At 41.5% G+C, this 25,741-nt stretch overlaps 2 protein-coding genes across 3 annotated transcripts; both read left to right on the top strand.

The window, feature by feature from the left end:
* Window positions 1-77: 77 nt before the first annotated feature.
* RB195_018084 (uncharacterized protein) lies at window positions 78-13,802 on the top strand (the record flags this gene model as incomplete). 2 transcript variants are annotated; one of them, XM_064185358.1, is made up of 12 exons in its annotated part: window positions 78-146; window positions 342-425; window positions 489-563; window positions 1,507-1,744; window positions 8,320-8,384; window positions 8,454-8,580; window positions 10,134-10,240; window positions 10,346-10,447; window positions 13,113-13,134; window positions 13,183-13,253; window positions 13,656-13,718; window positions 13,788-13,802. In XM_064185358.1, 12 exons carry the CDS (start codon window positions 78-80, stop codon window positions 13,800-13,802), a joined length of 1,038 nt encoding a protein of 345 aa, XP_064041239.1. The 2 variants fall into 2 exon arrangements, with proteins under 2 accessions (XP_064041239.1, XP_064041238.1); XM_064185357.1 differs by having other exon boundaries at window positions 13,113-13,253.
* Window positions 13,803-14,238: 436 nt separating this feature from the next.
* RB195_018085 (uncharacterized protein) lies at window positions 14,239-24,643 on the top strand (the record flags this gene model as incomplete). The annotated part of the gene is made up of 7 exons (XM_064185359.1): window positions 14,239-14,328; window positions 20,220-20,376; window positions 21,240-21,315; window positions 21,385-21,462; window positions 21,525-21,624; window positions 24,324-24,436; window positions 24,520-24,643. The coding sequence occupies 7 exons, from the start codon at window positions 14,239-14,241 to the stop codon at window positions 24,641-24,643; spliced, it is 738 nt and encodes a 245-aa protein (XP_064041240.1).
* Window positions 24,644-25,741: the final 1,098 nt, after the last annotated feature.

Raw genomic sequence — 25,741 nt, forward strand, 5'->3', positions numbered from 1 at the left:
ATACCTATAGAGGGTCGTAGATTATGAATACAGGGGTGGTTCCATTTCTTTGTTTATACGTACCATTTTTCAGCACTATGCCTACTATCACTTTTCGAACTATCACTCAATTGTCTTTCACGATGGATCTCGAGCCTTCCTTAACGGTGCGTGCTTATGCCGTAATTTAGAGCTAACTCTTATGGCTATCAAAACACTTGAATTAGAGTTTTGATAGATGATACAGTGTTCCCGTGACATATAACGCTAAGATTTTTGTTGTTGATTTTGCTTTCACTTTCATTTCTGCACGCCTGTCTAACAAATCGCGGCTGCGAGCATGGTTTAGATGTTTGATTCAGGTTGCTGAGGTTAAGAAAAAAATTGCTGAGGAAAAGGGTGACGACTATGCAGTGGAGCTCCAAAAACTGATCTACAATGGAAAAGTTGGATTTTCGATGTTCTTAATTATCCAAACTCAATTTTTTTCCTTCGAATGGTTAGTTTAGATTCTTGAAGATGTCATGACGATTGAGCAAATCGATATCGATCCTAATAAGTTTGTGGTTGTTATGTTGTCAAGGGTAAGCGCTTTTTTCGGCAGTATTGTTACCTTTTCTCAGGTGTTTTGAAGTTGCAGATTGTCATGTTGACAATTTTGCACATTTATCAAAATGGCCTGAAGCCCGGTGCAATTGTGAAAGCAGCTGCCATTAGAGTGGCGTTGGTGAATTAGTGGGTTGCGATCAAAGAGGGACCCGCTTGTGCTATTGCATCAGGGTTCAGGTCGTTTCAGCCCAGCTATATACACAAAATGATTGTTCTATTTTTCTGTAAAGATTAGAATTTTCAACTGCTGAAAATGTTCTTTTATTCAGTGTCTTGCAGATGTGTTCGGAATACTGGTAGAGGGCCTGAATGATTCATAGATTAAAGGCATCACCCCACGAATCTGAGCTAGTACGGATTTCAGGTGGAGTATTCATATATACGGGATCGTAGATTAAGGAGGGGGGGGATTCCGTCTATTTCTTTCTAAATGTGGTAAAAAACAGTCCGGAAAATAACGGCTTCGAGCGTTCCATCGTGCTATTTTCCACAACGAGTTCGACTGGAGCGCGCCAGCCGTGTGCACACGCCGCATTTTCCGGGCCTTTTTTTACGCCAAATAGCAAGAAATGGACGGAATCACCCACCTCTCCATAATCTACATATACGAATACTCCACCTGAAATCCTTACCACCTCAGATTCATGGGGTGATGCCTTTAAGGGACTAGAGGGAGGGATAAGAGATTTATTCTCTTGTTTGACTTTTATTTTTATCGTAAGAAGATGTGAAAGCGAGTTATAAATCAGTATGAGGAAAGTTGTACTTTTGCAAATATGCGTTCAAATTGTTTAAATTTCGAATTTTTCCTTGTTTTGTCGTTTTCTGCTGCCAAAATTTTTTCGCTCCTTCCCAGCTCTATATCTTGATTAAAACTTCATATTGTTGTTTTTTTTTCTGAAGAAATCTTACTTCTAGAGGAAGGCACCTGAGTCAGCGCCTGTCCCCGCTGTCGCGCCTGAGCCTGTTTGCGCCCAGACTCCAACAGTTACTCCTTTATCTGACTCAGGGGCTAGCACAGATGTAAACAAACAAAGCAGTCCATCTGGACCCGTTGCACCGGCGCCTGTTGTACTGCCTGATTCTGTTGATGAACCCAACCCTCCTGCAACGACAACCCAGGCGCCACCAACGCAGGCAACACTGACACATCAATGTAAGTTCTGGAGAATTTCTTTCATTGATGTTCTTTTGTATCTTTCCTGAATTCCCTCCGACATTTCTCCCTTTTTGATTTTTTTCTTGGAAGATTCGCATCTAGTTGTTTGTTTCTGAATAATTCATAGGGGCGAGTTTTGAGCAACTGCAGTAGTTTTCCACGGCGTGCGCAGTCGATGGTTAGAAATAGCAGAAAGCCAAACCAATGGCTGCGGGCATAGGTACGATAGAGTGTAGCCGGACTTTTCTCGAGGTGAAGAGTTAACAGTTCACCTCCTCCTCAAACTTCTCAGTGAAGGAGAGATTGTTTATGGGGTCTCTGTTTTTGAAATTTCAACTCCTTTCTGTACAACTGTGCTCATCTTCATTAAGGTCTACGTGATGAAATTTCGCGCACTCTGCCTTCGCATCCATTTTTGATTCAATTTTTTTTTGAAAATAGAAGGCGGTCATTATTACATTAATTATTTAAAGTACATCATGGAAAGGCAAGAAATTCCTTGCAACATAAATGTTTGCATACGAAAAAAATCCTCTGTTTCCGTAACTGTCGAGTCAACAGGGTTCACGAAATAATCTGGTTACATGAAAATACAAGGGTAGAGATAAGGACACGTAGTTGCTTGCTTCTAAATCTCTCATTCTATACAATTACTACACTTTTGGCTTAAACGCAACGGATCACGAAATTGGGTGTGTTAGATAGATAGAGGAAGGGGTGTAGATTAGGGAGTCTGGTGCAACTAAGACTGTTTTTGCGCCTTTTTCTTTTTCTTTTCTTTCTTTTTACTGGGGATTACTGAACGTTATCACGCTCTCAGTCGTGAAGAACGTACCTACTCTTGTCTTTTCATGAAGGGATCTCAACATGGTCAGTTTCGTGGTATGCTGTCAAATTCAAATAATTAACGCTTCAAACACTGATTTTTGCATTATTCACATTCCTTATAATTACAGATTCTTAAAGATCACTGGTTGAGGAAATTTTTCAGTCACATTATTAGTCATATATCCGCGATATTGTTGAAGATGGTTAAAAACATCATACTAGGACGGTTTTAATAAGTGAATATGTTATTAAGCTGTCCCGCAGTCATGTCGCTGCAAGTTAGAGTTTTGGCTATGTTTCTAACCTACTGCAAATTACGACAGTTTGCTCCTCACTTTTCTGACGTAGGCCACCGTGGAACGTCGAACTGTTTTGTTCACAATTCCTGTGTTTTGAATGTTTACATAACGTTCATAGTTTCATTTTCGGGAAGCTGTGACCAGATTAGCATGGTCTTCCAATAACTTTTATGTTATTGCTTTTTGTTACGGCTGCATTGTGTATTGCACTGGATTTTTTCTTAATAAACAAGCGAATGAAAATATAACAGTTTTCAACAGATTAAGCAGCGTGAAGAGAATAGTTACTAACAATTGTATTGTTATAGACGAAAGAATAAAGGAAAAGGTGCTTGGCGTTGATCAACCCTCTGGTAAGGTTGCCCTGTATTGAGTCTGTGTTCTTATCTTCATTGGAGCAGTAAAAGGCTTTCTCGACCTATATCGTGTCGTGCTATGTCTTCTTGATATTTGAGTTCACCTATCTCACCTGTGCTCCCGCTGTTTATCGATTTGCTCGAGCGCGCAACAACACGAGCATTCGGATATATTCCTTCCGTTGAGCGTGAATGGGTCATCAGAAACCCATCCGTTCCTCATAAACATCGTCTTGTCTAGATTCAGATGAAGACTTACATCAAATTCGGCCAGCATCCGTTTCGCCTGATTGATGCTTGATATTATCAAAACGATGTCATCAGCGAAACGAAGGTGGTGTAAATGCCGGCTCTCAGCTTTCACTCCCGTGTTATCCCATTCCAATCCTCGAATCGCGTTGTCGAGAGTGGTACTGAATATTTTGAGTGAAATTGTTACCCTGACGAACCCCTTTCTTCACGTCGATTATGACATGATTGGTTAATGGGGAATTTTTTTTTTGAGAAGTTGCTATACAATTCACATAGAACTTTATATGGAGAAGAGACCTTTTGGTTGTCCAAGGTCTCCACGACCGCTTCTGTCTCAACTGTACCGAAGTGTTTCTTCAAGTCGATGAAAGTGAGACACAACGGCATCTTTTACTCTCGTGATGCTTGTATGAGTTTTGAACCGTGTGCATGTGGTTGTACTGAAGCCTTTTTGAAACCCTGCTTGCTCGTTTGGCCGTCCTTCATGTGATGCTCTTTCTATCCTGTTTAGGATCACTCTTGTGGAGAGCTTGCGGATAACAAACAGTAAGCAAATTGAGCGATAGATGCCGATGTCTTGTAGGTCTCCCTTCTTCTTCTATGCAAGAACACGGCCTTGCTGGTCTTCCACTGTTTGGAACCTTGCATTCCGACAGGTGACGTATAAAGAGCCTCGCCAGGGTGTTGACGAGTACTGGCGGAAGATTCTTTCTTGCCTGCGGCTGGTGCAGCTCCACGTTGACATATCAGCTCTAGTGTTTCCGGAGACATTCGTTTCTCGGTGGTTTTATTCATATTTGTTCATATTCGTCGTCGATTCATTACGTCTATTAAGCCTACAAAAGAATCGAAGAGTTCGCAATCGATAATGGTTCCTGGAGTTCGATTTGTGAACTTCGCGGCTTTTTCTCCTCTCCGTATGAAAGAAAATCTGCCTCGAAGAAGGCGATGGTTCGATCTTGTGCGAAACTTCAGTACAACAGCGACATCTGTCAGGCAATTTCTTTTACTGACGATGATGACGTCAACTTCATTATGGTACCCTCAATCGGGTGGCTTCCAGGTTCGGCATAGAGAGGAGGATTTCTGGAATTGCGAGTTCCCATTGATGGTCTTATTCGTCACGGAAACGTAAGCTCGGAAAAGTTCTCCCCTGGTCATTCCATTGAAGGCCGTGGGTTTCGATATGAAGTTTTTCAGGATTGCGAAAGGAATGCTCCCCTCGATAAAAGCAAAAACAACGATGGCGAAGTTGGAACCCAAGGTGGCTTGGAAAACTGGTGTACGCTGGCTATGCGCCTCACCTACACCTGTTCCCAAGCTCTAAAGTCGCGCACATGTGATCCGTTGACACCTTACCTATTCTCGGACTCTCAGATTGTTCTAAGATCTAGCGAACAAAATGAACTACTCACTGCCCGACAGATGCGAATGGTCTCTTGCGGAGTTTTCCGTCCACTGTAAATGCTCTACTTTCGAAATCGGAAAAAAATTGACCAAAGCGTAAGCGACGAAGATTGTCAAAGCTGACGTTCGACCACATCTTCTTATTCGAAGACGTCCTATTCGGGCCGTAAGTTGTTCGTAAGAGTCGATGTTCTTTGACATACTCGCGTTGACAAGGACGCCAACTCCACCAACACCTCTACTTTCGCATGTTCCTAAGAACAGTTCTTCTCCAGTTTCATATATGGCGTTGAGAGGGTGGCATCGTCTCGTCTTCGATCAGTCCGATGACGTCATACTTAATCTTATTGGTATGCATCATCAGATCTTGGATGGCCGCTTCCGATGCAAACGTACGTGCGTTATAAGTACAGATAGATATAGATATAGATAGTCGTCCTAGTCCCTTTCCTTTTCGGTAGCCTACATGACTCCTCCAATCCCGTCTTTCCTAGTACTATGCTTTCCTCCAGAATCAAGAGACTTTTTTCTTTTACTGTGACATGCGTAAAATTTTAAAACCCATGGGCAGGTTGGAGGCCTTTAGTCCTTTGGTGAAAAATGAATTTTGGGGGATGTTCGTTTCCTTCTCGTACCTTCCCGTAGTGGACAAGCGGAGGTTTTTTGTTGGAGGCGACTCCAAACCCCTCCTTTGCACCTCCCAGTCACTTGATTGCTGGCCTTCGGCCGGACCGACGTGCCAGTTACAATAGTACTATGAGCCGATCCTGGCAAAGCAGAAACAGGAAGTCCATCCCTGAGTTTATCTGCGTCACAAGGCAAGTACAAGGTCGGTTTTAGTTCGTGATTAGTCCCCTAGGAACACTCCACGTAGCTTCGCGACTAACCGGCTGTGATCCCTTTAATGAAGGTGATCCGTGGGATATTTGACTTACTTGACTTAATCGGTAGTCAGGTATTACGGTTTGAGTGTGTCTTCCTCAAATATATCAGAGCAGATCCTGTTCGTTCTTTTTTTATGGCTCCCATAGGATCTGTACGTCCGTTGCTATTGCATAAACCGACCACGGGGACTTGGTCAATGAGTTGAATGCCGAATTGACTTTGCTGCATCTTTGCTAAACATCTCTCTCGTGGCTACTGTCGTTTTTCAGCATATGGTCCAAATAACAGAACTCATCAGTAGGTTTGTTCAATAGGTTGTCATTTCAGCCAGATTCCCGTTGACGGTCTCGAGGAAAACAACTTCTGCTTGCATTTATCACGACGGAGTCGCAGTCCTTAGATTGCAGCTAATGTCGATGCAAGGTTAACAACAGTTATAAGTTATAACTCCGCGCTGCTTGAAGCGAACCAGTTACCACATTAGCGGTGTACTCGAGATCCACCAGGGGACGTGCAGACGGTGCTAAAACGACATCGGCAGGGACACTGCTTAAATGTTCTTCGCATCATGTCATTGATGGCAAAGTTGAACAGAAAAGGTCCTGCCACGGCCCCTTTTCTCCCTCCGGTTTCCACTTCGAACGCCGTAGCACATAACTGGTTTCCTAACCGCGGCAGTTGTTGTTCTGTTTATATCGTTTATTAGGCGTACGGATTTTGCTGGAACTCCATCGGCGCGAATGACCTTGAGAAGATGGCCTCGATGAGGAGAGTCGAAAGCGATTTCGAATTCCGAAAAAGCTGTAAAGGCTTTGAATAACGCTGCCACGCTTCAGTCACAATAAACATTTGATCAATAGTCGATCGACCAGGGCGAAGGCGGTCTGGTTCGTCGGTTTCGTGGTTTCTTCGCGATGTTTGACTATCCGATCCAAGATGATCCACTTCAAAACCTTCCACATTACACGCAGCAGTGATATTCCTAGGTAATTCCTGGATTCCGTGACGGATAACTTCTTGTGGAGGAGAATTATGATAGCGGTTTCAGGGTCAGGTATCCCTTCATCAATCCATATTGAACAGAAAGAGACAGAAATTTGAGCATTTATGCGCTAATTCCATCATCTCGCCAGATTTTCCGATCTTCATTTTCTGGGTACAAATCAGAACCTCCGTCTTCATGTTGGTTCTTCGCTGACCGCATTTTTTGAACGCTAACGAAGTCAGGGACAGCTTTTCCTCGCCCATCCAGCAAGGAGTTAGGATGTGCTTTCCAAATGGACAGCGTTGTCTCCCCCACAGCGGCTCCGTTGGCAGTGTTTAGATCAAGCAAAAACCTTTTCATCTTGTCGAGAAGAGCCTATACTCTGGCTTAGCAGAGTATAGGCTCTTCTCGGGTCCTTGTCCTCCTACGCCTCTTCAAACTACTTCGCTCTTGACGTCCATTCGTTCTCACGACCACGTTTGGGCTGACGACGCAACCTCCTTCTCAGGTGCTTCTCTTGGCTGAAGGCATCAGTAGTGCGGACTACACACAGATTCCACTCACTTCTTGGTTCGTAATCCAATATTGATCGACTCATTGGCGGGCCTTCATTCTTCATATTCATCGTTTTCAGACATCCCAAGTCGAGCAATCGAATAGGAAGGTTTCGAAAAATCGACCTGTAATCATTGTCTCATCACTTACCGACTCTTACAGCGGCCCTACGTTTGTATATATTAGATTGTAATTTTTGTATATATTAGGTTGGCTGCTTATTTTCTTTACCCGCATACCCTTACCAGTCCCAGAGATTCTTATTCACACATTAATGAACATCCCTCAATTATTCACGCTTATCACGGTGTTCCATTTTTTGGGAAATTTCCTGGGACCTGAGACAGAGAGACTGATACTCAAAGAACAACTCAAAAGCGCCTTTAAGACCATTGAAGGAGTTGAACAGTTTTCGCTACAGGGTATGCTTAAATGTCCAGAACAAGTGGTAGTCTGATGTTGCGAGGCTTGGAAATAAGGTGGATGAAGGACCGTATCCCAGCCCAGAGCCTAAGTTGGCGGTGAGTGGTCAAAGCGCCTCTTTTCTCTTGCGGTGGCCAACTTGGGGTTGCCCCGTTTGCACTTCGGCGTCGACCGTTGGTTGCAGGACAGCAGTTCCACCACAGCATCCCCTGCGAGCCCGACGCGTACATGTCCCGTGTGTGGCAGATTTTCTGAAGAGAAGTTCCCTCTGTCGATGACGTCGATCCATTAGCATTGCAACAGTATTGTAGTATTGAAACATCAATTTTTTCAAGGTATAAAAACAACTGGCCTCTTTAATACATATATACATATATGTTTATATATATATTTATATATATATACATATATATATACATATACATGTATATATACATACATATATATATACATATACATGTATACATACATATATACACATATATACATGTATATACATATATATATATATATATAGTTTCCAGATTTGGATTTCTGTGCATATCAGTTCTCAGTTTGCGTTCATCATGCCTCTATTTTCAGCATTCACTTCTGATCAGGAGTCAGCTATCACCGCCATCCAGGCAATGGGTTATCCTCGCGACCAGGTGCTTTCTCTCTTTACAATGTCAAGTTAACCCTGTCTAGTGCCCCAGTAATGTACTTTCTTTGGCTAGGTCGTTGCTGCACTTCGAGCTGCTTTTTGGAATCCAGATCGTGCTGTTGAGTATCTTTTAAACGGAATTCCAGATGAAGAACAAATGCCTATTGAAGTCGGAGGTGAAGAAGAAGGAAGCGAAAGAGGTTCTCCGCTACTCTTTCATCTTTAACGGCCGTAACGCCGATTAGTGCCTGGTAATCACCACATTGTCAATTAGCGAGTTGGGTGGATACATCTGACGGACGGAATATAGCGAACTTCTTAGGGTCAATAACGAGAACACATAGTAACTACAAACGTATCTGGTTCGGTGTGATGAGAATGATACGACGAGGGGTTTCCTTTTTTATTTGATGCAAGGGGAAAACACGAGCCATACAAAGAAATAGAAGTACCTTCATTTTAGTTTCAGCGTCTATTCGCTAGACAAAATTGAGAGAGTACTTTGTTCCTACAAACTTAGTATACTTAATACTCAGTAACTTAATTCATTTTTTCGATTGAGGTTTTCAATCAAATGACCCTCTTTGACGGAATTCTTTTAATTTTCGATCGGATCGAATTCCTCCTTAACTCGCACCTCGCCCAATTCCTTAGCAAAAACGTTTTTTTTAAGGATAGAATTACAGTTTTACTTTGAAAAATCATTTAGTAATGTTTATCGTTTGCACTTCTATAAGATGGAGTGGGTGTGGCGCAGTCGGTTAGAGGTCCGTTGTAGCCACGATCGAGGGTTCGAAACCATCCTAGAGCAAACCAAACCTTTCATCCCTCCGGGGTCGATAAATTGGTAGAGGACTTGTCTGGGAGGATAAAAACATTGAGTTGATCATTGGCCCCCGCAAGTCATTCTACAGGCCAACACACGCTCCAAATTCTCAACGATTACGGATTGCAGTAAAGCGCGTTGGCGCATCCTAAGTGGATTAATACGCCAGTGACTTTATCCTTTCTGACTTCTCAAGATACGGAGAAAACAGCTTGTGGATAGATTAGTAATTTTTTCGTTTCCAAGAGAAGTAGCTGGCCGGAAGTCGGCTGCTGTTGGGAGCTTTTCATCTTGAGGACTATCTTCAAAATTTCGAGTATGAAGTGTAGTGACGAAATAGAGTATTTGTGCTGTGACGATGACAGTTTTCGGTGACCTATTATCTTCCCTGCGTATCGCCCACATTATAACCAATAATTCTAATTTCATCCCTAATAATCGGATGAAATCAGCGAAAACAAATAAGCGGTCTCACGAATCATTGGTAAAAAATGCAGAAGGTGTTTAAAAAAAAAAACTACCTTTTCGGTCTCACGAATCATTGGTAAAAAATGCAGAAGGTGTTTAAAAAAAAAACTGGAGCGTGCCGCTGTGAAATTTAACAAGGAAAAGGAAAAGATCCACGCTCACAAGAACTGAATTGTAGAGCCTTTTGCTTACCTACTTTGCTTGTCCTCTAACTTTTTTCTGATAAGAAACGGAATTCTCATGGACAGAAAGTTCCAAACATTCCGATATGTTGAAAATGTCATTATTGCCTTCTAACTTTTGAATTCTTAAAGGATGGTCCGTTGCATTCCTCTTGAGAAAAAGGGGAGAAAGCTGAAAAAAAGAAGCAGCGAAAAAGATTGCGTAATTGTGACACCTTCTATGATACAGAGGTGTTCAATAGCAGGTTATTATAACATTTAAGTATGAATGTTGCAGGTGAAAGTGCAGCATCTCAACTAGAAATTCTTCGTCAGTTACCGCAAATGGAGGAACTCCGAAATCTTGTCCGCTCGAATCCTGAGATCCTTCCTTCACTCATTCAAGTAATTCGGATTTTGCTTTCATCAAACATTTTGCCCTGCATTATATGTTTGCCATCTCTTTTCTTTTCTTTTTTCTTTTTTTTTTTGAAGTTTTATGAGTTTTAGCAAATCGCTGCTGTGAATCCGGATTTGATGGAGGTTATCCAGAATAATCAAGACGAATTTCTGCGTATTTTAAATGCCGCTCCCGGCTCTGCTGCTGCTCAGGTATCGTGCAAATGATCGTTTCCATCATAATGAGAAATTACTGAGATTGAGGCTTGAATTTTGCTTCAATATGTCTTGATATGTGCAAAATAGAGATATTGCTTACCATAAAAATTTGGACCTGACAACAACATCCCGGTTGGGTCCCTCAGAAGAGGTAGATTAATTGATGCTTCATATTCGATTCATAATACATTCTGTACTTTTCCTCGCTTTTTCGAGTAATCCTTTCCTTCTGTCTCCTTTTTTGTTAAAGTTTTATGGGCTCCAGCAATTCGTTGCTGTGAATCCAGATTTGATGGAAGTTATCCAGAATAATCAATCAATCGAGGAAAGAATAGTCGGGTTAAAGCGATATGAAGCAGGAGTGCAGTTATACGAGCGGCCGTCCTGGAGCAACGCGGTTTTAAACCGGTCGCAGCGTCCTGCGAGCGGTTTGCTTGGCAATTTGCCAAAGTGACGTGAAGTGGCGTTATTCGGATAGTTAATGGTTGCAATTTTTTGTTTGTTTTCATTTTTTTCCTTTTCTTTCTGGTTTTTTCGTCTTTTAACTTTCTTGTTTCGTATTTTTTATGTTTGCTGTATTTGCTTTTGTTTTGTGGATCTAAACTGTATCTGTATCTTTCTTAACTTATTGTATAGTTTTTGTTCATGTTTTACTTCTGAAATTTGGTTCAAAATTGTATTTATTTCTATGTTAATGTCCTTTTCCTGCTTCTATCTTCTCTCACTTACAAACAAAAAAAACACATTAACAGGGAACTAAATATATGAACAAAAACAGTGCACCAAATTAAGAAGAATACAAATACAATATGCATCTACATAACAAAAATAAATGCAGCAAGCATAACAAAAATACGAAAAAAGAAACCTAAACGACGAAAAAACCAGAAAGAAAAGCAAAAAAAAAATGAACAGAAAAAGTTGCGGCCAATGTCAGCCCCTTCACGTCACTTCACCTGATTTTGGCAAGTTGCCAGGCAGACCGCTCGCAGGCCGCTGCGGTTAAAAGCCGTATTGCTGCGGTGTGACCGCTCGTGTAACTACACTCCCGTTTCATGTAGTTTTGACCTCCTATATGTACTGTCGGCTACAAATCTCATGAATCGCAAGGACTAGTTTCGAAAACCTCTTGTGCGAATTGCTGTTGAATCCGCAAAATCGGCAGCCCTCGCAAGAAGCAACAAAGACAAACTTGTTTTGCCTTCATTTTACTCCTAATGCCTTCATTTCCACTGCTCGACATAACGTTGTTCAAGTACACTTAAAAGATGCAATTTTAGTGCTTATTCTCTACGCGGAGATCTAAAGTTAGCTTGTTAAAACAGATTATACGACAGATTCTGTATCTGTGAAAAATGTGTCGTTTGTCCTCAGTGAAAACAAGGTTGCAATCAGAGGTGGTGAAATATGAGAGAATGGTTGACATGCGCCTTGCATTGATGAAGCTGACACGAGACGAGCCGAACAAATAGCGGAAAAACTTCTCCGAAGTTGACTCCACAGGAAGGTATAGGATGGAAATAATAATATAAAATGTGTTGTGGTATTATGTTAGCGTAAGATCGTTTGAGTCAACCTCTGAAAACGGCAAAACAACCGAAACGTCTAACACTTGGTGGGGGTTCCACCTAAAAACCTACTACACTAGAAGTTGAATGTTAAGATTAACCACAACACGTTGCTTTCACCTGACTGTCATCTTATGAGAACTTGTCGTTCTCTTTTCAGTTGAAGAAGAATTTCACTGATTCAGCGAGTACCAAACTGGACTTCGTTTAGAGGCGTCAGCCCAAGAATCTGACGTGGTATGGATTTCCGGAGGACAAACTTTATTCGTGGTCGTAGATTGCGGAATCAATCTACAACTCCATCTCTAGCTTTTGCCGTGGATTCCCTCACCACGTCAGATTCGTGCTATGCTGACTTTAAAGGCATCACCCCACGAATCTGAGGTGGTGCAGATTTCAGGTGGAGTATTCGTATACGGGATGGGAGACTACGGAGAGGAAGGTGATTCAGTCCATTTCTTGCTAATTGCCGTAAAAAACGGCCCGGAAGATGCGGCGCCGCACAAGACTGGCGCGCTCCAGTCGAACCTCTTGTGCAAAATGGTGCGCCAAAACGAATGAAGCCGTATCTTCCGGGCCGTTTTTTACGGCAATTAGGAAGAAATAGACAGAATCACCCCCCTCTTCGTAGTCTCCCATCCCGTATACGAATACTCCACCTGAAATCTGCACCACCTCAGATTCGTGGGGTGATGCCTTTAAGACAATGTTGCAATCTAACATCTAAAATTACTTCAAAAATCTTCCATCGTCATAGTACACATCTTCGCTACCCTTGCATCTTAATATCCAATCCATTTCCAATTTTTCGACCAGGAGCTGTTTTTTTTTTGTTGTAAAATACTTATCTCCATTTCGACCCACATATAACTGATGTTTATGTTCACTTAGAAATCGTGTGGAAAAAGTTTCCTAAAAGTATTCTTCTGGCGTTCTCCGTTCACAATGAAAACGCTTTAATAATTATGCATAGTAAAAGCAACCATATTGGCTACCACAGAGAATTTAAGTTGAAATTACTGAATTATTTATTTATTTTTCGACTCGAATTATTCCAGAATTTTAGTTTAAATCCAAGTTTCATTTTGTAGCCTGCTGGTGGTGGAGAAACAGGTGCGAACCCGAATCCGTATTCTGGCCGCCATGTGATTGACCTTACAGAACAAGAAGCTGCTGCCATTCAACGTATTAAATCGCTTGGTTTTCGGGTTTCGGATGGACTAATCATTGAGGTGACCGATTTTAGCACTTATTTTGATAAGTTTGAAACGAAGGGATAATTCATTTGATTACTTGTTTTTTTTTCACATTTATAGCAGTTTAAATGCATATCAACTCGCAGATGATTACGTAGGTGATTGAGCGAAACTTCACAACGCAGCTGGGCACTAGTGCGAAAACGCTGCGTCTAGTGTTTGTTGCTCATGATGGAGTTTATTATTAAATTATTATTTCTGGTTTTGACGTATGTATTTATTAGAAGCAAATACTTTGAAACTTGATGTGATATAGAGTTGTCCTCTCCCCTTCTCATTCTTAATGCCTGTAAATTAAATTGTGGATGATATACTTACTTGCTAGTGCTCTTTGTTGTTCATATGATCGGTATGGAGTTTTGCTTTACAATTTTGTAGGCGTACTTGGCATGCGACAAAAACGAGGAAATGGCTATAGACTATATTTTGAACAGAATGAGTGTGAGTTAATACGACTAGTGACGAAATTTTTCCAATAATTCTCGCTTCATGTACTTATTCCGCTTTCAGGAAGACGACATGTGATTATGTGTTGTTGTGGGTCTATGGAATCTTCTCTCGAAACCATTCAATCTCATCTTTTTTGAGATGTAAATGCCATTTTCTTTCCTATAGTTGACGTTTTCGCGTTCGGCACAGTGTTTCTTTGGCGGCACAAGAGTTGCTATTATATTTGGTATGGATGAAGTTGTTCTCTCGTCATCTATGGAGGGCTTCGTTTTGGTGTGCGTTAACTATACTGGTCTTTTTCTTCTCAATGTTTAGAATGCACTGACAAATGTTTATCGATTTGTTGTTCATAATAAATTATAAGAAGTTTCAATTCCTCACTTCTGAACAGATTGTGGTTTGCATTGCCCTTGCCAGTTCTCTTCTTTTTAGTTTTTTGAAGACCTGCTAATAGGCCTTATTGCTGCCCATTTTACTACAGAGTACTAAGCTTATTTACTGGTGTCTTAAGATGGATGCTGATGAGGTCGAAAAAGTACAAAAAGAGAGGAGGGAATACGTGAAAAACATTGGTATAGAATATCGATACGGATGTTATGAGGTGATGCGTTAGCACATTTATTATTTCTGTGCTGTTCTTGCTTTGGAATCGACATTTTGTTTTGAATTTCGCATCTGAGTTCAAAATTTGTCCTGATTCTTGTTCTGTTGTAACTCTATGTCGACTGCCAAATACGTAGTCGGCTCCGAGTTGTGTCGGTCAAACATGTCCAGAACAAAAATATTGCAGTAGTTGTGGCCATTGGATAGCTCCGATGCATTTATTGTTTGGTGCTTTTCATAATTGAAGCACTCATCTTGCCACTATTTCTTTGAATTTTTGCGATCATACAAGAGCGAAGAATACACAAATATGGTTTTGGAGGAGAATAATTCGCATTCACGGTCGGTGCGACAAGTAAATACGCCTCAGGGGTGAAATTAGCAAAAATTGTATGTATAGATGCTGCTGAACGTACTGTGATGCGCTACGTACTGGTGCAGCGATAATCGACGAGCTCTTAGGACATTTCTTTTTTCTGTTTCGGATATCCTAGCGTTAGTATAGTCGGGTTAAACGAAATGACGCTCGGTGCAGCTGCGTAAGCGGCTGATGCTGTGCGGTGGAGCTAGCTGTTGGGACAGACGGAATTATCACGAAATGTAGTGAAGTGGTGCTAGCAAAGATACCTACTGGATGCTAACCGCTGCGCTCCACCGCGCCCCTTCTGGCACGGCCACATGCGCTCTTCTGTTGATCTTCGATTTGTTCCAGTGGACATCCGCAATTTTCACAAACACATGCAATCGGCTTATGCAAGAAAAGCCGTTACGCTTCCACCTTCCATGTAGCAAAAGTTAGTCGATATAAATAATGACGACAATTGCCTGAGGGCCATGCCTGCGAAGTACCAATTACCGTCGCTAGATATTCGGGCTATTACCGTCGCATTCCACATTGCCTAAGTGGGGAAGACGCAAAAAAAAAAGAAATAGATCACTACTAGAAAATATCGTCTACGGATTGCGCATCTCCGTGATCAACATCGTTGATTACTCCTTATGGTTATGTTGTGTCCGTTTCTGTTTTATAGAAAAGAATCCCCTGCTGACCAATCATTGCATGAGGCAATGCTCTACATTTTCCTTACCTTTTCTCACTCTCTATCACCGCTCACAACGGCGTTGTTGAACGTATCGCTCCGTCCCTCCCTTGAAATGTTGTCTTTGAGATTTTATCACATACTCTAGCTCGAAGTTCCCCCTGTACGGTGCAAGTCTGAAGCCTTGAGCGGTCACTTTGCAAGTGGTGTAGCGTGCCGGTCCAGCGACCCAAGTCCTAGGTCCTCTTGATCCTTAAGTGCCCTCAGCAATTCGCAACAAGCGAGCGGAAGGACGATTTTACGCTTTATGTGGTACTAGACATGACCGTGTCTTCCTGTAGGAGTGTTGTCTTCAAAAAGTTTCTATTCGGTGGCACCACTCTGAGACCATTCTTCTGATTTCTTTTTATGTTGTTCTGAATGACTTTGTTGATATGGTCAAGTGGTTTTGCTGTTTACTTTAATTAAGGCGGATTTTTCTTGCAGTTTTGAGTTGATGACTGCTGATTCAAAAGCTGTTACGTATGTGGTTCCCCTTACACATAACTGAGAGTTCGTTTTATGACGGTTTTGAAGTTGGGCTAGACGCTACGAAGTCGATTGCCAATTAAAATTGCCTTCATTTGCATGTATCCATCTACTTAAGCGTTTCGAAATGTTCTCACCGATTGAAATACTTCACAACGAAATCCGCTGACTTTGGCTAGTGCGTTGCTGAGTGGTCGATGCTATATTATAGACGATGCCGCTGAAGCTGCAAACGTCGCCAGAGCATGAAGGAAAAGCTTGAACACTTTTTTCGTGCACGAGCTCCTTGCATCATTATGCGAACCCGCGGGGCATCGAATGTCAGAACGATTTGTAGCTGCGCCCATATCATACTGCGTCAAGTCGGTTGGTCACATTCGCCTTCGCACAGGGATCTGTGGCGTCTCTCACCCCAATAAAAAAAGGATGCGCAGTACAAAGCTTTTCCTAATGTGCCAAAATTGGCTAATTATAGTCGGGTCAAAACGACATGGAGGACGAGTCTAGTTACACGAGTGCTCGAAGTGGAGCAACGTTGTTTTTTTTTTACCGCAATCTGCCAAAATGACGTGAAGTGATGTAATCCGGATAGATATTGGTCCCTATCTTTTGTTTGCTTTCATTCTTTTGCTTTTCTTTCTGGTTTTTTCCTCTTGTAGATTTCTTTTTCTTTCGTATTTTTGTTGTTTGCTGTATTTGCTTTTGGTATGAAGATCTATATTGCATTTGTATTGTTCTAATGTTATTGTATTGTTTTTGTTCGTGAATTTAGTTTCATGTTAATGTTCGTTTTTGTTTGTAAGGGAGAGAGGGTAGGCGAAGAAACACAAACAGGGACAGAAAAGAAAAAGAGAAAAAAAAAGAACCTAACATAGAAACAATTACAATTTTGAACCAAATTTCAAAAACAACACATGAATAAAAACAATACAATAAGATAGAAACAATACAGATGAATTGTAGATCTACAAAACGAAAGCGCAAACATAAAAAACACGAAACAAGAAACTTATAGGACGAAAAAACCAGAAAGAAAAACAAAAAAAAAGTGAAAGCAAACAAAAAAGTTGCGGCAATTACTTGTCCGAATGATGTGACTTCACGTCACTTTGGCAAACTGTCAAGCAAACCGCTCAGGACCCTGCAATCAGTTGAAAATCGCGTTGCTCCAGCGCGATCGCTCGTGTAACTAGACCCACGCTTCATGTCGTTTTGACCCGGTTATACTCTGCGATATTTGCCCACCCGCGTCCTAGTTTTTAGCTCCTAATGCGATGATAATTGAATAGGAGTCGTAGTTAAGCAAAGAAAGCAAGTTGAAATACTTGAAGGAGCAAAGGTTAGAAGCTCTAAATAAAAATTCTTGCACATGTTGGTTTCATGATCAATTTCAAGATTCAGTTTGTTGTTCTAATTTTAGATGTACTTTCATTCTGGTGACCAAATTAGTGTTGTCTTCTTAGGAATTTCGACACGATTCCGCTTTTTACTTTAGTTTTCTAAGCCGTTGTTTTCAATTTTACGTACATGTATGAATGATGAAAATATTCTTTGATTCAATAGCGCCTTCTCGCTCATCTTTCCGTCATAAGCCAGAAATCTGTCGCAGAGACATATTTAATGTGCTGGTTTGAGGGGAGCTGAGTCTGGTTTGCAGTTTTGTAGTTTCTTTCAAAGTGAGCTGCACTTTCCCCTTGCAATAACTTTATGAAGCTACCTTTTTTCAAGAAACTAAAAACTGTTACAAAAAGCAAGAACAAAAGTGTAATGGAGTGAAAACATCAGGAAGGTTTTTTTTTCTCGAAGTTTTAGCTTCTAAACTTCTTTTTTTTCGGCGTTTGCATGGTGTAGCCGCAGGGCGAACACCGCATGAGACAGCCTATGACAGGGCCTTGCAGCGCTGGAGAGTAAATAGAGATTACAAAAACCTTGGCGATAGCTATGCTTGCCTGTTTATGACGGCCTTTTGGGTGGGAAAACATACCTTTGAGAAACATGGAACCACTCTATTCGAAGCAATTTGCTGCGGCGGCGTTTCTGTTGTGTGAGAGCGGCGTTTCGAGAAAAATAGTCGACACCATTTTTGGTGGCCTAGTGAAGAGAAGAATGAAATCTAAAAAGCGAGGTTTCTTCACATTTAATTTAACACTTGTCTTGTGGAATCTGTAGCGTATGTTCTATTAACTTGGACTGTCTATAGTTCTAGTTCTGTGATTCCATTTCGGTAAATCTTGCAATTCCCTGCTTTGCGAAGCGTCTATTGTACATTATTTTATTCCCAATTTTTACTCACAATGGGATATTGTGTAAATCCTGCTTCTGTATGCAAAGCTCTATTCTTCTAAAGGGACCGTATCATGATTTCGACGTAGTGCGGAAACCACGGCGAAAACCTAGAGTTTGTATTGTAGATTACAAAAACTAGAATGGTTCCACTCATATTTCCTCAATCGTCATTAAAAAAGCGTGGGAACAATTTCAGTTCCGATGAGGTGCGTTAAAACGCGCCCCTTTGTTCATGCTTCGGTCCCCTCAGCAGTCTGTTCATTGCTTTTACTTGAATAGGCTGATGAGAAAACCTCAGTAATCTTGGAGCGCTCGCGCGTCGACTACGCTTGCGCAAGAGTGGCGCGTTGTCACTGACTTCGTAGAAAGGAACAGAAACAGGAAAAATCGTGTTACGCTTTCTTTATGCAATGATGCGGAGAGACTGTTAAGGAGACTTCAGCGATCATCGACCGTTCGCTCATGGACGCGATGTGTGTGGTTGAGTGCGCCTTTTCACGTAACTTGTAATACAAGCGGCTATTTACTGTAATCTTTTAAAGTTTCGAACGTGCAAGGAATGAAGTATCATTTCTGCTAGTATAATTCAAACATCCAATCTGTAAATTAGGATTATTCAGTTTTAAGCCACACCTGCGGTAAGTTTTGAACCTTAAAATAGAGCAGCTTTTCCAGGAAAAAAAGATGTATTAAATGATATTAGTTTTGGAAAATTCTTCATAATTCAAACGTACATCACGGCTCCGTCTGCAACTATGGGAGGCTACTGTGATTTGAAAGGAAATGAATAAGTGACTAGAAAAATGATTGCCAATCAACATTCTTCAATAAGATTACCTCTTTTTATTCTCGAAGTTATGTTGAACTTCTCTAGATTCTCTAGATTGTAGATGCAAATAATCAAAATAGGAAAAATAGGATTAACTTATGCAACTGCAAGTAGAACTAAATCAAATGCGTAGTCAAGTAAAATAGGGACGCTATCGATAAAGGATAAAGTATAAAGTTTCTGGTGTTAATCAATCCGCTTGGGATGCGCCCCCACGTTCACTTCAATTCAGAATCGTTTGAGGTTCACGAACGTGTAACTGGCCTATAGAATGACTTGCGGTGGCTAGCCGATGTGTCAAGTCAGTGTTTTTATCCTCCCAGACAAGTCTGGTACCAGTTTACATCACACTATCGATAGAATTCAGGAAAGGTTTTAGAATGACTCCTAGGAACTACATAGATATTAGAAGTTATCTTTTCTGGTTGTTTGTTCATACTACAGTTTTTCACATACACAAACAAAGCATGCGAAAAGGTACCTCAAGCTAGGAAGTTAACACTGCCGGTGATCAGGGAAATTACTGTATGCCTCGTCTTAATTATCCAAGTTGGAAGTGAGTTTTCAGAGTTTTTTATGCGTAACATAAAAGGTAAGGGCTTACATTTTTGAGATTTAAAAAAATCACAAAAATAAATAAATAAATAAATAAATAAATATATATATATATAGTCTAAATATAAATATATAAGAGAGTTTATCAGATAAAAATGTTGCAAGCTGAATAGGGGGAACAGTTTTAAAAAAGGTGAACGATATTCACTAGGACATTTTTTATTTTTGATAATAGTGCGCATTTTCACGACAGTGGTATCGGATGCTTTGACATCAGAGATAGTAGGGATAGATTCGAATTCGAATCTATCCTTATTGGAGGATTCGAATGAAAGTTCGCAACAAAAGCTCATGTCTTTACTCATACATCATAAGGTAATGTGTCATGTCCAGGGATCTGAAAAAAAAAATGTGACATTCTGGTTTGTTATAAACAATATCACATTTTATCGCAATCAGGAGGGTACACTGTTCTCAGTGTGCTAATAAATGGAAATTCTGGCACGTGGTGCGCAGCATACTCCCAATCTTACATTCTCACGAAGGCGTAGTGTTTCTAAAGTCGAGGCACGGCTGATTCGCTTTGTCATGTGCGGAGAAAGATGATTCTTAAAGTTTTTTTTCAAAGTAGCTAATAAAAACAAATTCCAGGAGAAACGTCCTGATTCATGTCAACTGCTTGGTGAGTATATGGAAGCACTAGAGCAGAATTTCAAAGCTGCTTATACACTGTTCAAGCAAAATTGTGAAGAAAGGAGGTACCCTAAAAGTTGCTACAAGTATGGCATGTATCTTCTTGCTGGCAAAGGTTCGGAATTTCATGGATTTTCTTACCTTTATTTCAGACGATTCTTACACTCAGTTAATCCTCAGATTATGTGCTAAATGAACGCAGGTTTTTTTTGTTTGATCTGAGCAAACTCCTTTCTACTCGTTTCGTTGGATGGCACTTAATGAGAAAACACATGGCTGGTAGATCGAAGCTTACCGGCGGAGTAGACATCCCCTTTCTGCTTTCTATTTCTCCTTTCCTCTTTTCATGGACTCCTGTGCAGAGAAGAGCGGGTTTCCGCTTTTCACTCTTTTTTCTTTTTGCTCTCCGTGCATGTGAGTTTGTAAAGGGCATGGAGGCTCCCCTTCCTGTTTCCACCGTTCCCCACACCTTTTTTAACTGTTCGGTTTTGAGTTAAATTCTTGTTCTTTTGTTTTCCCTGCTTCACGTATATCCACAAAGCAGGTGCACTTCCAACTTGGGTAATTAAGACGAGGCATACAGTAATTTCCCTGATCACCGGAAGTGTTAACTTCCTAGCTTGAGGTACCTTTTCGCATGCTTTGTTTGTGTATGTGAAAAACTGTAGTATGAACAAACAACCAGAAAAGATAACTTCTCTATAGTAGGGCTTGTAGAGGTTGTTTGCATATGCGATGTAATTTGCTGTTCTTTGAAAGGGGACGAACAGCAATGGGACGTCAAGAACGCTGATTCAATTGTTCAAGTACACGGTACACATGATCTTTGAACGTTCATGGGAATTCGTGCCTGACGGATAAAGAAATTTTTGTTCTATGAGCTACTATGGTGTTAAATATTGATTTCGTAGCATTAGCAGTGTTCTTGACATTATTGTTCTTTCTTTTTTACCTCAGTTAAAATAAGTTGTTTTTCAGAGTGTGCTCCAAATTTAACTAAAATGATAGAACCGATGGAAATCGCCTGTGATGGGAACATCAGACAAGGATGCAGGTCAATCTGATTATCTTTTCCTCCGTCTTCCTTATGCTACCTCCAGCTGATTTAATATGCCTTGTGTAGATATCTGTCCTTGGTTCACTGGAATGGAGAGAAGCATCGCCCAGCCGATTCTAAGAAAGCAGAGAAATACATGGCGAAGTTGGTAGCATAGTTTTAGATTTCGACACTTGTTTCTGTTTATTCGCAAATATCGGGTTTAGAGCTTGTGAGCTTGAAGACGGTGAAGCTTGCTGGTTACTCAGTACATGGTACATGGGTAACAAAGAGAAATTTCGAGCTGGACCGAAAGGTGAAGTAAAGGTACTTTGCTTGTCGCGTTTTTTCTTTTTATTTTTTTGTTACAACGGTCGTTCTGATGTCCATATCTTACTTACTTAGATACTTAGATGGCCCGTCTTCACTGGACGTGCGGGCCCCAGCATCACTTCCACTCGTTTCGTTCCCTCGCCATTGTCATCCAAGATGTTCTCAAGCTTCGTGAGTGATGTTGACGAGATCCTTGAGCCGTTTCCAGCTGAGCTCTCAGCTAGTCCATCCGTGCAGCGAACACGTCACCCTATCTCGTTGGCGGTCTCCCTCGGGGGCGTTTAGCGTCCTTTGTGATCCACTCTAGCGTTCTTTTAGTCCATCTGTCGTCGATTCTTCTCATGATGTGATTGGCCCATCTATGTTTTGCTTTCGATACATATTCCGCTGGGTCGCGAAAACGGGACATTCCTCTTAAGTCGGAGCTACGAAGACCGGCAAGGTGTTGTGTGCACCGGTTAAACTTCAGGAGACATCTCTCAAGGGCTCTGTGGGTAGTAAGTAGCTCCCTAGACGTGGTCGCGGTGTCTCCCCACGTCTCCGCTGCGTAACAGAGCGCTGGAAGGACTGTCGAGTCGAACAGATGGGCACGAAGATCTTGGTCCGTCAGTTGGTCCGTAGCTTCCCTGACGGCTGCGAATGTTGCCCATGCTGCTCTCATTCTTCTATTCAATTCTTCCTTCAAGTCGTTTTCCATGTTCATAGAACGTCCGAGGTATACGTATGACGGAGTTTCCACGATTAGGGAGCCTTCAAGTTGTACTCCTCCGTCCTCGCAATGGGCGTTCTTCATGAATTGTGTCTTCTTTCTGTTTATTCGTAGTCCTATTCTCTTCCCTGCTTCGTTCAATTCGTTGAGCATCGTTTCTGCTTCATTGGTACTGCTCGAAAAGAGAACGATGTCGTCCGCGAAAAGAAGGTTCGAAAGAAATCTTCCATCAACACGTATGCCCCTTTCTTCCCAGGGTAGTGATTTCATTATCTATTGCTATGCAGCCGTGAACAGCTTCGGCGATATAGTATCGCCCTGTCGCACCCCCTTTCCAATGGGTATGGTGAGAGAGCGGTGGAAAAGCTGTATCCTAGTCGTGCATCGATCGTAGCAATTGGCTAATGTCCTCACATACGACGCATCCACGCCTTGATCGACCAGCGCTGACAGTATTGCATTCGTTTCTACGCTGTCAAAGGCTTTCTCATACTCGACGAAGGTTAGAACAAGAGGCAGGCGGTATTCCCGGCAAACCTCTGTGACCCTCGACACGGTCTGGATGTGGTCCAAGCAGCTGAACCCCTGGCGAAATCCAGCTTGTTCTTGAGGCTGGGCTTCATCCAGCGTCCTAGATATGCGCGTGAGGATGATCTTGGTGAATACTTTGTATAACACGCTCAGCATGCATATCGGACGGTAGTTCCGAAGGTCCTCTCGGTCATCTTTCTTATGGATAAGAACGGTTCGCGAGGTCTTCGCTGGTCTGGGATCCTTTCTTTCTGAAGATAGGCTGTCATGTGCGCTGCTGAGATTACATGAAGCGGATGGCCGCAAGCCCGAAGAAAGTCTGCTGATATAAAATCAGGTCCTGGGGCTGTGCCAGGTTTCATGCTCTTGATAGCGACTCGCACTTCCGAAGGGAGAATCCGTGGTGGAGCTTCGCCAGTGGGGATGATTGGGCTTGACACAGAAGTTGATGGACGGAAAAGGCTCGAGTAGGACCTCTCCGTAATGATTTCCATCTCACGACGAGAAGACGTGCGAGTCCCGTCTTCGCTCAGCAAGGTTGTTAGCGGAATATATTCGCGGAGATCCCTGCGGCACTTCTTTAGACTCGTTCTTCTTGTCTATATCCTATTTGCTAATTAGTCCTCTTCATACTTCTTAGAATGTTGCAAGAACGTTTTTAGGAAAGTTACAAATAGTTTTGAAAACATCAGTGTGCTTCAATTTGATCGTTTTTCATTTTCACGCATTCTAAAACGTCGTACAAAATGCTTTGTTTGTAGTAGAAATAGAGCATCGGTGTTCCTTCATGTTTTGCATGGACATTCTTAGCGATAGGCGAGAAGTGAATATTGTCGTGCTGTGCACGTATAATTGCGGGAAGTTTTGTCTGTATGCATACCTGGCAGTGTACGATGAAGCTGTTATTTTTCGATAACGAAAACGCAGGAGAAATATGAAAATGGTTTAGAAAAATACAACAAAATTTCTTTTTCCAACAGTTTCAAACAAAATTTTCTTTTCTTCTACGAAAGATTGCAACTTTAGTAAATCAGAACAGGGGTGTTCACTCTGAGTACTAATCCACGTATATAGTAGGGTCCAAACGAGATGAAGACGAGTGCAGTTACGTAAGCGGCTGCGCTCGAAAAGGTGTGACAAACACAGCGGTTATGATAGAGGGAGGACCATTGCCAGGATCATTCTTCGCTGCAGTTCGCGATGGTCCCATCTCGATTCCAATTTTCTCCACCCGCTTACGCAGTTGCACGCTGCTTTATGTCGTTTGGTCTCTACTATAATTGTTGTTCTATAGGAGAAGGGGGAATCCCCTTTGAGGCTATCAAAATCTGCTTATGGGTCAGGTTCAACGTCTTTTCCACCCTTGAGAGATGTGTACGCCATTTGAATGTCTGCGTTTTTCTTCTTGTTCATTTAATTATTGGTGCTATAATTCAGTTCAGAAAAAGTTTAGGAGCTTGACCGGTCATCGCTCGGATCTCTAGATCGAGATATGTACAAAGCCTTGACTTACGGCATTAAAGCATGTGAGCTGGACGTACCTCAAAGCTGTGCCAACGTTGCTCGGTGATTTTAATGAAGTTATTTTCTTAGCATTTGGCAAAATCTCCGGCGAAATTTCTCTATATTAGCTTACCGGTAGCTTCTAGAATGTATAAACTCGGAGATGGTATACAACAAAATCTGGATGAAGCCAAGAAGTTCGTTGATAAAGCCCGTGAGATCATGGAAGCAATGAAGAGCAGGGAGCAGACCCCCGGCTTTACGGGGTGAAAACAGATGTAGTTTTAGGCGATATAGTTCGGTTACTGATGAGATTTTCTCAACGATTGTCTATACATTTTCTTCAGTTGTAGGTGCATAACCAAATGCTCACAAATGTACATTTTTATTAACTTTCATAAATATTTTTAGGCTCTTTGTAAATTATTTATCAGAAGCAGTCCAATTTGAGTGAATGTAAAATTCGTTGTTTTTCGAAGAGCACAATTTTTACATCTTCAAAGCCGAATGTTAAGCAGAAGGCTCATATTGCTAACGCTGTCTAAATCTACCGTTTGTAGTTCTGGCCTGCTTGCGAATGCCAAAGACAATTGCAATCTACTCGACTACGTAAACGCAGCACTTCCTATTTGCATATAAAGGTAACATACCACAAAACTTGACGATACAGTAGAATCACTAATTCTTCGACAGAAGACGAAAAAGACGTGGATCTGGGCATTTTTCGTCTCTCCTTCATAACATGCCCCAACTTTATCCCTGTTGTAAAATCTATATAAGAATAGATTTGCGTGTGCGTGCTCTATCGATAGGATATATTTAGAACTCTTAAAACTTACCACTGAAATAGTTCTCGAAAAATTACCATTACACATTTGCAAGGCTGAGTCCGAGATAATTGCGCCCCAAGGACGTGTGATTTTTGGCACGAACATATTTCTCGAAAAGTAATATGATAGCTGTAATAGCTATAATATTATAACAGCTGTAATATCATAACTTTGAGGATGTTTAAAAATTGACTAAAGCAACATGTTTCAACTTCAGGAACGATCGACATTAGTAGCTAAGTAGTTATTTTCTTACAAAACCTGCAAGAAAACTATTGGCTGTAGGATGACCTTGTCTGTTGATTTTCTAGCTCAACAGGATTTTCCGTTTTTTGCTGCTAAAGTTAAAACTTCGTTATTTTGCTTTGCTTACTGTGATTTTGGGGGCGGGTGTAGTGTAGCGGTTAGAGGTTCCGCTGCTTGCACGATCGATCGGACGTTCGAATCCGCCCTAGTGCTCACCAAGCCCTTCATCCCTCCGGGGTCGATAAATTGGTACCAGACTTATCTGGGAGGATAAAAACATTGACTTGATACA

This window comes from Necator americanus, chromosome II (genome assembly GCF_031761385.1).
Source record: "Necator americanus strain Aroian chromosome II, whole genome shotgun sequence".
Taxonomy (NCBI): domain Eukaryota; kingdom Metazoa; phylum Nematoda; class Chromadorea; order Rhabditida; family Ancylostomatidae; genus Necator; species Necator americanus.